Source organism: Dermochelys coriacea, chromosome 11 (genome assembly GCF_009764565.3).
Source record: "Dermochelys coriacea isolate rDerCor1 chromosome 11, rDerCor1.pri.v4, whole genome shotgun sequence".
In the NCBI taxonomy this organism is placed as follows: Eukaryota; Metazoa; Chordata; order Testudines; family Dermochelyidae; genus Dermochelys; species Dermochelys coriacea.
The window spans coordinates 41135471-41146933 of record NC_050078.2 but is presented as its reverse complement, the minus strand read 5'-3'; the positions used below and the strand labels follow the sequence as shown (position 1 = coordinate 41146933).

Genomic DNA, 11463 nt, shown 5'->3' with positions numbered 1-11463 from the left:
CCTGTGGGGTGTCTGCCACCCTAGGGCTCCTGCAGTGGGTCAGAGCTGTGCAGCACGCTCGGATCTCCCTGCTGCATGCCCGGGTGGGGAGGGGGATGGGGAACCGAGCCAGAGAAAGAAGAAGGGTGGGAGGGAATCTGGTGTAATTAACTTCTCCAGCTCAGTTACCAGATTGAGTCTCGGGGGACTCAACCCGGGATCCAACCTGAGCTAGGGGAATCATCTCCCTGGCAAATTTGCAGGGAGAGGCTGGTGAAATTTTGCCATGGGTAGGCAATTTACTCATTTGCTTCTATTAAGAGAAAAGGCATGAGAAATTGAATTAAAGCAGCTCTGGCAAAGGAGTTACTTGAGGCATAAATGTCTCCCCTAAAGCTGTAGCAATCATGTGGCATTAGACACTTCCGGAATCCTATAGCCAACTTGAAAAATCCCAGACCCCCTTGTTCCCTAATTTTTGCTCTGATCTGTAATTTTATCCACATTTGCACTAGTTTGAGCATTCTGGCTCTCCCATCTGAAAGCCTGCAATTACTATATAATTCTTCGCAATTTCACATGTCCTAATATGGACTGTAATTTTTGCGCAAGACAATTTCCTGCTATTTCAAGCATCAACATTGTCAAAGTTGTATGTACATAATAAATGGGAATATCAATGCATAGTTTTTAGCATAACATCTTGACTCCTCGGTAATTATATCCGTTCGGAGCCTACGCAGAATTAGCCTGAATTGCATGGTAACGGCTGCTGCTTTAAAATTTTTAAAAATTACTCATAATTTTCCCAAAGATTACCAAGATCTCGAGTGCACAATGTCATCAGCGTAATGAAGAGTAAACATGTATGCTAATAATCTGCAATTTTTTTCATCAGCTATAAAGACAGAGGCTATATAGCAGAAAATTTCAGTCATATTCTGCAAGAGCGGAGCTGCAAAAAAGGCTCTTGCTCTCCGAGGCATCTTCATCTCTGGGGGATTTCAATCCACATTTGCACTCTCGGGATATTATTATTGTGCTTGGCTTCTTCTTCTTCTTTTTTCTTTTTTTTTCCCCTTACTCTCCATCCTCTCTCCCACTCTCTTTCTCCTGTAACTTTCATAGCAAAATGCCGCCTTCCATCCTTTGAGTTGTTGTAAAGCACAGAATTGTGTCCAGATTAACTGAAATTGAGACTGAAGGTAAGGGTGGCAACACGGTTTCATTTTTCTGAAGGGTGGATAGATGCGCTGTGTCGATAAATTTCCTAGCGCTGGGAGTAGGGGGGGTGGGGGAGTGATTATATGTGCACCAACTAATTCTTCCATCAAAACTTCTTGTCAGTTGTGTCAAGATTATTAAAAGGGGGGGGGGAAACCTTGATGCTAGACCCCTTAAGATTCATAGTGCAATGGGGGGGCTGGTAGAGGAATCTAGATGTTTCTGTTCGTGGGGTCTCTGGTGGATGTGTATAGCATATACTGTGTTTGCGGAACTGGTGGATTTCAGTGTTTGCTTTGGAATAAATCAGAAGTAACAAAACTACAGTCAAACGTGCACCGGTGTGATGATCACAAGCTGCTGACCTGTGCGATCAAATACGATATTTCCTCCCACCTGTTTTAATAAAGAGGCTGGGATGCAGAGTGGGGAAATTTATTAGGAGGGGGAACCTCACGCACAAAAGAGGAACCTGGTTTTATTGATAACCGTTTCTTCTTCTAGTTGGTGCTGAGCTGAACAGTTTCCTCTTTGATATGACTTAGTTAATTTAGGATGTATTTTCTAGTTTCTGTGATTTTTCGCAAACGTTAAAATTATTCACGGATTAATAAATATTGGGGGTAGCTAAAGCCAAATCAAACTTTTTCTCTGCTGTGAAACTTGTGAGGGAGCTGCAGGGAAGCCAGCGGACTGTGGAAGGATATTTGATCTGGACAAAATGTGGATTTATTTTTAACACGTGGGGGGAGACATCAGATGTAAACTGATTTGGACTCTGATTTTTAAAACATTTCTAGATTCAGAGGCTGTGCTCTGCTCTGCAATTAGACTGACATATGTACAACAGCCATTCAGGGAGTTCTAGAAGACGCGCGAGAGGATTTTTTCTTCTTTTTTTGGTAGAAGATATTAAAGAGATATCTGTTGTTTGGCAATTTTGCTAAGTCTGCCTTCATTACTTCGACATTGTGCATTTGCTAATTTGGAAGCCCCTTCCTATTGACAGTCTGGCTCCATACACCTGCAAGCAATTTGCAGAGCTCCAATATAGGAGAATTGCAGAGATGGCAGCTCGCACCTATTTTATTTTTTTTCCTTCCCTTTTCTCAATGCACAGCAAATTTGGCTTTCAGTGCGTTATCTCTTTTGTTAATGCAAAAAGATTCCCTGGGCGAAAAAATTGCTCATAATTACCAGAGAGATGGGGAAACTGCATTAGAATAAATAAACCTGAAATTACTGTAATTATGTTGTGTTTGATGGGCTCGGCTTGTAATCAAGAAGAGAATACAGTGAAATGATGCTGACCCTCTTGGGTTTGCAGCTGTACGCACACTTTGGGGTCTTTTTTAGCAGAAAAGAGTCATTTTGATCATCATTAAGCGGTGTGTAGCCTATTTCAGAAGTGTCTGAAAATGAGGGCCACATTTTTTTCCGACAAGAAAAAAAAAGTCCCCAAATTGCATTTTGCCATTTACAGACCCATCCATACGGTTGTGTTTGCAGGGTGACAATTGGTAAAGGTATAATATTCGAAATCAGTATTTAATCATTGTAATGAGGTATTGTTTCAATATAAGCATCTTTGGATTATTCATAGTTTAATTAATATCCTCATTATGAAAATCTTCGAATCAGATATTTGATGAACTACTTGTCAGCAACAAGGCAGAATTAATTAGATCTTTATTGAGATTAACATTTTAAAATGTACAATTATAATAGACTCTAACTCAAGACCGCCTAGTTGAGAGAAAACTAATAATTTCTCTATTTGAACTGTTAGCAAGACGTTATTGAATTAGTAGAAGCTAATATATCTTAAAGTGTTCCAATATGCTTGACCACACCGTTCCTGTCCCGTCAAAGGCATTTGGTCTCTGACTGCATTAGGCTGGGGAGTGTGAGATTTGCAGTATTATCTGTAAATAATGTAGCCACTGAGTCAGATAGGGGCTGTTCGTGTTCACATTTTAGCCGGTGGTATTGCAGGAAATACAGAGTGTTTCTCCAGGCAAAATCTTTCATTCCCTGTGAACTCAAAATGCAGCGGATCTCCCTTATCTCTCCCCTTTAGTCTCCTGCTCCAATCTTGTGTTTACCAGTAACTGCACCCCGTGCCTTATCTTTTGAACGTACATTAAACATGACCGCATCATTTGATCACTCATCACCAAGAATTGAAAAATGGGTGCGTGTCACAACAAAATCGATACAATTTATCATTATCTTCCTCCATACAGCCTCCCGGGAGGGATTTCCCCCCCCCCCACACTATGGAAACTGCATGCAGATGCCCACATTGCAATCGGAATACAAAGCAGATGCAGCGACTTCCCAGATCAAATCTACCATGTGACGATTCTGCTCTGATTTATAAAGCTTTAACCAAAATTACAGCTGTGGGCATCTGATCTTTGCAAAGCCACTTTAATAAGTTGGTATATCTGAGCCCAAACCTCGGTCTTAATAGCTCTTTAAATTGTTAGATTAGTTTAGTCAGAAAATTAAATTTTGCAAAAAAACCTAACTACTGTGAGCTATGGAACCATGTCGCGGGCTCGAGCTCCTTTCCCACCACATCTCCATTGCGTTGCATTTGTGACAGGGCTCCCCTGTTTTATATCTATTTGATAGCCTTATTAGCTTGCAAATTTCCAGCGGCGATTGTTTTGCTTAAGGGTGGGGGATTTGAGGGCAAATTGTATCCTTCAGAGCATCCCGGTGATTGCTGGCGGCTTGCTCAGAAACATGCTTCTTCATTTCCTGCCCTGACCAAGTGAGTTTTCAGGGACAGCAAATCTCCACCGGCCCACACAAGCTGCGTGTCAGAACTGCTCAGATCCAACATGGGGAGGAAGGGAAAATCTCCTCTGCATAATAACGACTTGCCAAATCCTTGTACAGAGCCCCCACCACCACCACCACCACCACCACCGACTCACATCAACCTGCTCCCGCCGCAGAAAAACGGGAAAGCTGGCAACGCGCATTGCAGCTCCATTAACACCGGGAGACATTTTCGGAGCCTACAAAGCCTGTGGTGCATAATTTGCCGCTGGATAAACTCTGCTTGGGGTCTTTAAAGCTAGGTCTGTGCCCCGCTTTAGTACCAGGGCACCCAAAACTATGGCACCCGCTTGAACAAACGATCCAGCCTCCCGCGCCCACTCCCACAGCGGGGGACTACGGGGAATATTTCCCTTTCTCCCCTGCTCAGCCCTTCTCCCTTCTAGCCGGGCAGCGGCGGCTCCCACGCCACCCCCCAGCAGCCCCGAGCTTGGCTCTGAAGGGAGGCATCAGGTCCTAGAGCTGGAAGTCTCTGAACCAGCTGATGCTCTGACGCTCCCAGCCTCGCCTTACAACGTGTCGGTCCCGTGAAAGGCGAGAGCAAAGCCCTGGCCCCAGGCCGCTTGGGACACCGGCTCGCTTCGGGCGCAGCTCGCCCTCTGCCATGCCGGCGCTCCGCTTTTGACGTCTGGTGTAAACACACCTTGTGTGGTTAGAGAGCAGGGAGCACGTTAGCCTCCTTTTAAAGCCCAGAGGGGGCTGCCGCTCAAGGTGCTCGCTCAGACCCCAGCATCCAGCCCAGGCCCCTTTGAACTTGTCAGCCCCCCCCCCTTTTTTTTAACCTGAAGCTCCACTTTAACTGTCTTTCCTCCAAACCGCGGCCTTTTCCTGCAGCACCTGCTTCTTCTTCTAACCATTCACTTAAAACACATCATAGCTTCCCCCGCCATTCCGCCTAGGGGAAAAGATTGCGCCCAATCCAAGAGAGGCAAAAAGAGGAAGCCGGGAGCACCTCCGCTTGCAATGAACAGGACAAAGGATGCATCAAAACAGAGACAGGGGGACGATGGGGCGAGAGGGCGGCAGAAATGAGTTAAAGAGGAGCCGGAGAATTGGGACTAAACACGTAGCCAAAGCTGATGTTAGTAACATTCCCCACTGCGCTCTCGAGGTCTATTTTCTCCCTATCAAAACAAAACAACAACAACCAACCAGTGACTGTGGGCGAGTTGCAATGAATCGAAGGTAAAACCCAAAGGAGTCCGCACGGTGTGAGTTGTCTGTATCTTCTTCCACAGACAGGATCGTTTTGAAATCGGAAGGCAGGATATTCTTAATATTGCCTGTGTGAAATGCCCGCTGGGATCTTACATATATATCACTTCTATCATGTCATATGTACATTTACACACACACACACCCCATGTGTGGAACACACCGAGCCCCTTATTTAGATGCCGATAGAGATCTGTCAATGAGATCTCTTGATTTATTCGCCCGGTTAAAAATCTCTCTCTGTGGAAAGTCTCCCACGTGGATTGGTCTCCACGACGCTCAGATATATAGAAGAGGCCGCAGGTCCCTTAGCCAAGGCCTAATTCCCAGGCTTGAAAGAGGCTTGCACTTTCCCTTGCTGAGGAAAGAGTGCGAAACCTCAGCTGACAGTGTCTGTCAATGTCCCTTCAGATCGGATTGCAGGGTTCCCATCCCCAGTGCTCTTGAGTCTGCTACAAGCGCTGCACGTGAGAAAATGCGCAGGCGATAAACAGCACACATGCAGAGGCTCTTTTTCCAAACCATAATTTTACTGTCTCAAAGAAACTTTATAACTTATGTACAAAGATTTGTGTTTTCCCCCAGATACAAAGCAATAAGTTAACATTCTCAATATAAAACTAAAACTTTGACATATAGAACACTAAACACGACTGATCTCAGTTTATCACATCTTCCGAACTTCACAAGTCAAATGTCAAGATCTCAGGTCACAAAGCATCATGTTTTACAGCCACACAAAACGGAACGGAAAAAAGGCTAAATTTGTGCAACGTGTTTACAGAACAATAATAATAATAATAATTAAGAGTAAAATATGTACAGCGATCGGATCCTGCACTTCAGTAGCGCATGTAGACTTCAGATTGGCATTCTGTGGTAAAGCCTCGAGATTTCGTTTAAAGCTGAATTGTGTCACGTTAGAGCCAGTTGGCATCTCTTCTTCTCTGCCATCTCTTTCCAACTGCTGAGTATAGGGAACTATTTCCTTCCTTTCCCTCTCTTCACACTACCTAAAGCGATCAACAGCTGCCGTGATTCCACTTCCATTAAATAATGTGTATTATTTTCTTTGCTAAATAACTCTAGAGATGTGAAAAATGCAGACCACTCGGAACAAACCTCTCCACACCAGCAAAGTATAAAAGTTATTGTAAAAGTTAAAAATCACATCCTTCTTTTTGCTGTTTTTTGTTTTGTTTTGTTTTGTTTAAAATAAACTGTGCGTTGAAACAGTGCCCTTTGCAAGCCAGATAGTCCGTGTGTTTCTAGCACTCTTACAGTGGTAATTTAAGTCAATAAATTAAATCTCCATCTCTCCCCTTAACAACAACAATAAAAATGTACACTGACGAGTCGTGAAGGGTACAGGAAAATGCAAAGAAAAAATATCTGGCTATAGTACAGGTTGTTTTCGCATTGCTGTTAAAGAGGAGTGGGGTAGTAAATAAATGACCTACATTTCATCAGGCTAGACATAGACAGACAGACAGGACAGAGGAGAGCTTTTTTCCTCTACAAACATATTTTTCTGATTGTCCCACAAAGCTGAGGGTCGGATTTTCTCTCTGCTCCCAGGCTGTTCTCCGGTTGAACTAATGGCTGCTCTGTCAGCTGTCAGCAGTTGGGAACCAGCCCCGCATCACATCTGTGCTTGTCTGCACCACGCTATAGTGCAGTGTTAATGGCTCTGTGGGCAAGATTCCCTCTTTCCCGATTGTTGTTCTTTTTATTTCCCCCTCTCTTTTTTCCCTCTGTTTATTGATTGAATTTATTTATTTTTCTGGACCGATAGTGCTTGAAATGGGGAAACTGGTTTGTAATCACATCAGCTGAGGTTGCTGCATAGCTTCTTGGTGGGCTGAAGGGTACCACGATGTGTAGCTGGGTATGTAAGTGCCCGGGGTCCCCGTAGAGGTCTTACCCGATGACGAGGTGGTGTTCCACACTGGGGGGACTGGGGGCGAACTGGCCGAGAGTGCCCTGCCATTCGCCAGAGAGCTGCTTTCCAAAGCTGCCCCTCCCTGCTTCATTAGCTTCTTGAATTTAGATCGCTTGTTCTGGAACCAGATCTTCACCTGGAATACAATGAAGCCATTACTGAATGGGAAGAAGGGCAGAGGGAGACGGGATTGTTCATAGGGCTTTGTGTAAAAGTCTGGAGACAGTGTGCCCAGAACAGAGACTTGCCAGCGCCTCTATTGCAGAATAATGGAAAGTTTTTAGCTAGCCCTGACTCCTAATCTCAATGCGAGAAGTTTGATACAAATAAACCCCTAATACTGGCCAAAGGACTGAAATACACTCGCCTAGGACAGCCAGGATCAGGCTTTGAAATTTCCAACCAAACTGCCTTTACAGCAGGAAATCCTTTCGCAATCTCTCGGCATTTTGCTATCAAAGCAAAGATTTAGAGATTATTTTCCCCTTTCCCCTCCCAGAAAATGGGTGCACGTGGGCAGAAACATACATTGGAGTTACAGTTTAAACACGGGCTTGAAACAGTAATGCAATCAATAAACAAATCGTCCCTTTTGGAAATGAACTCAAGCCTCCCGCTCCCGGTCGTCTCCGGGCGAGCTGTTCATTCCAAGCAGGCTCATTTCCAGGGTTTCCTTCCCCCTGCTTTTGCTAGCGGGGCTGGTGAAACCGTGTTTTGTTTTGTTCGATCTCTTCTCCCGGAGCAGGCAACTTTGCTTTATGGTTATTGCTCCAAACTAGCCGAGAGAGGTAACACTGAGCCGACCCCAAACGGCCAGGCGCCCGCAGCTGGCAAAACCTACCCTCAGGTGTGGAAAACTTCGCGTCTCCCGTTTCAAAAATGCCGCGAGGATCAATTTAGAAACGCCGTGGCGAAGCACTTACAGTGAATACACAAATAACCCCGGCCCGAAGGCTGGCGGGGAGGAAGAGGAGGGCGACGCTGGTAGATTTGGGGTGTGGAAGGCTGAGTGATTAGCTCTATTGCTCCAGCGGTCCGGCCACGCGTGGCCCCAAAGCCCCCAGACAGATCCTGGGCACAGGCTTTCCACAAGCCGGGCTAAGGCAGCTCCCGGTGCAGGGCAGGGCCACTCGGTGCGAGGGAGAGAGAAGGGGGGAGAGAGGAAAAAGCAAAGCGATGAGACAGGCTGTGTGGAGGGTAGGACTGAGCGGCGGCTGCTGTACCTGTGTCTGGGTAAGTCCCAGCGAGGCTGCGAGCTCGGCTCTCTCGGGCAGAGCCAGGTACTGCGTTTGCTGGAATCTCCTGTTCAAAGCCTGCAACTGCAAACTGGAATAAATAGTCCGGGGCTTGCGGATTTTTTTCCCTTTCCCATTAAAGCGAACTTCCCCTCCTTCTACCACAGTGCTTTTCTCCGAGTCGGCCCCTACAACCACAAACGATGCACAATAAATAGGAGTAACAAGAGAAGCAGCATCAACAATAACAATAATGAGAAGGAAGAAAAGAAAAAGTGAAGAACAAGTCGAGCTAACAAAGGCTCCAGGCGATTATGGCAGTCCAGGCTCCTTCCCAGAGAAAGTTTGCTATTTTTACAGGCTGCAGTTTAGGTTTAATTACCCATAATTGCATACATTGTTTATAGCGCTACGCAATAAATAATTACGAAGACTAATACGTGCACATCTGGGTTGATTTTTTTCCAGCCGGGCATTGTGTGCTCTGTGTGCTGATCCTCGCTGAGCCTCAGCCTTTTCTGACTAATTATTTTTATTTTATTTTTATAGCTATATTTTGATACAAGCAACCTCCCTCCCTCCTTCCCCTCCCCCACTCCTCCCCCCTCCCCAAAGCCAAGTGCACCTACCTGTCTCCTCTAACCGGGTCTGAGTCAGGCTGGAGCTGTTGGGGTAGGATTGCACTGAACTGATGTAGGGGTTAGACGAGTGGCTGCTGACCGAGTTGACATAGGGGTAGCCCAGCGGTCTGGAGAAGGACGAAGCTGTGCTGTACGAGCTGTCAGGCTGAGAGTGGCCAGCTGAGTGTAAACAGTGCATGGAATAGTGTCCGTGGGACATGGGAGAAGGAGACATTTGCTGGCTGGGTGGCCCAAACTCCATAAAGACAGCCTTCCCTGAGACAGGGCTATTAAGACTCTCTGGCATGGTAGTCATGGTCATTTCTTGTCGCTTGGTCTGTGTGTGTGTTCTCTCTTCAGCGTGCCTTTTTGGGGTCTGTTGTGTTTCTCAGGACAGGAAAGAACCCAATTTAAGCGGAACAGGGCTTTTCACTTTCCATTCATAAGAAAATGGAGTTTGTCTCTTTGAAAAGTCTAAGCATGATGCCGTAGATCTACACAAACTCGCCTAAAAGCTTTGACTCAGCCAAGCCTATGAATAGTCATGAGCTGGTGGAGCTGATTGGTCCGCCGTCTTGCATAATCGCTTTGGATTGGTCAAAGGCGCTTGGGGCTCGCCTGGACCCTAGTGAGTGAGACGAGCCGGACTTGGTGAGCGGAGAGTCCCCTGTCCCCTGTGTGTGATCATCTGGAACAGACAACGCCGGGGAGCACAATGAAGGCGGCGAGAGGGAGGCGGCCCAAAGTTACTCCAGGCCAGGAGCCTGCCAGCCAGGGGGCTTCACATCCTCCTGGGAGACCCCAGTGCACCCCCCAGAGCCCGCTCCCCAGCCCGGACACCCCGGGATTCGCTGCGTCCACAACCTATTAGGAAACAAGCGCGCGGAACCGCCTTGTCTGCTTTAGATGGAGAGAAACGGCACAGGACGCGGTCAGGCAATGAAGGGATGGCAGCAGGCACAGCAACTCCCCACCGATCTCTCCCTCCTCCCCCTTCCCTGGCACGAGGCCTGAGGGTCATCGCACCAACCTCTGCCGCGTTGCTGCTCAGGCAGGACAGTCCTGGTCCTTCCGGGAACACACGGGGGGACGAGTGCTCTGGGAAAGGTGGCCCTGCGTGTCTCTCGCAGCAACACTAGATCCAACGGGTCCTGTTAAAGGCCTCTTGCCACCCACTGATTTCTACTTCACCATAAAGGGGCTAGTACCTATAGACAATTGTGTGAGCTAAGCTGCAGTTAGCATACTGTTAGTGCTATATTTGTTTTAGCATATAGTTTTTGTGTATACATGTAAATGAATACACACATATGCTCGCATATCCAGAGACACAGTGCATGCTTCTCTGAATTCTTTGCATTCATATATATACACACACACATGCATGCATTCTGTACCCACACACAAATATCACTAATATCTGCCACACTGATTAAATTATTATTAAGTCTTTGCTATCACCTGAGCTGGACCTTTTCAATTTTTTTCCTCCCTAAAGTATCTAAATTGTGCATTGAAACCCAGCCTGGGATGAAAACTTCCGTGTACGTGCGAGGTGACAAGGTGCGACTTTGGAGATCCTGCACAGAAAGCCTACGCTGAATTCCAAATTACTTTGTTAGATAATTAGAAAGTGTTGATAATTATTTCTTTCATAATTTAGTGGTGTGTGGCTGTAACAGGAAAATGATCTTGTGAAAGTTCACACGTGCAGATGTATTAGTTACTGATTCATTTGATTAAATGCTAGTCTCAAGTGCTCTGATCCACAGCTGAAGGCGGCTCCATTAGCATAACACTGATGTTTAATTTTCATACGCATAATTAGCCATATATTTAACACTAATAGCAACATGCAGCCTTTAAGCATTAAACAGCCTGGGATTTGATCTGGCCTGAGCTGAACTTTCTCGGTTACACCTAGATTGTCTAGGGTGCGCAGTTATCACAGAACCAAATCTATGTAATCAAGCACATTTTGGCAAAGGGAGAACACCAATAAAAATGAACAAATCACATTGCTGATGTCGTTACAGATATTAGTGGAGGCTTCTCTTCCCTGAGCTCCCGCAGCTCCTGCTCACGGTATTTCTCTCAGGGTATCTGATAGGGACACAAATATGGCCGGAAGCGTGGCTGGGACTCAACTAACTCCCAAAATACGATCAGAGACCTTTGCCGGCGTTTAAAAGATGTGTAAACTCTTCGGGCAGTGGTGATGTTTGAAGCAACCAGCTAATGACCGTGCAAGCTGACAAGTCTAAGCCTCTCTGCTCTTTTTTTTTTTTTTTTTTTTGCTTTAGTGGCTCTGTCGGTTTTAATTGCCCATTTCCTAGCGCCTGTTTTATATCCTTTTTGGTTGCGATGCGTAAAGTTCATTTTCATAAAGTAACTG

General features: G+C 45.9%; 1 protein-coding gene across 1 annotated transcript; it reads right to left on the bottom strand.

Moving 5' to 3' along the window:
- Positions 1-5780: 5780 nt before the first annotated feature.
- On the bottom strand, positions 5781-9872 carry DLX1 (distal-less homeobox 1). The gene is made up of 3 exons (XM_038422750.2): positions 9078-9872; positions 8437-8636; positions 5781-7349 (listed from the first exon to the last, which is right to left on the bottom strand). The coding sequence occupies exons 1-3, from the start codon at positions 9388-9390 to the stop codon at positions 7095-7097; spliced, it is 768 nt and encodes a 255-aa protein (XP_038278678.1). The 5' UTR covers positions 9391-9872; the 3' UTR covers positions 5781-7094.
- Between the last annotated feature and the right edge of the window lie 1591 nt (positions 9873-11463).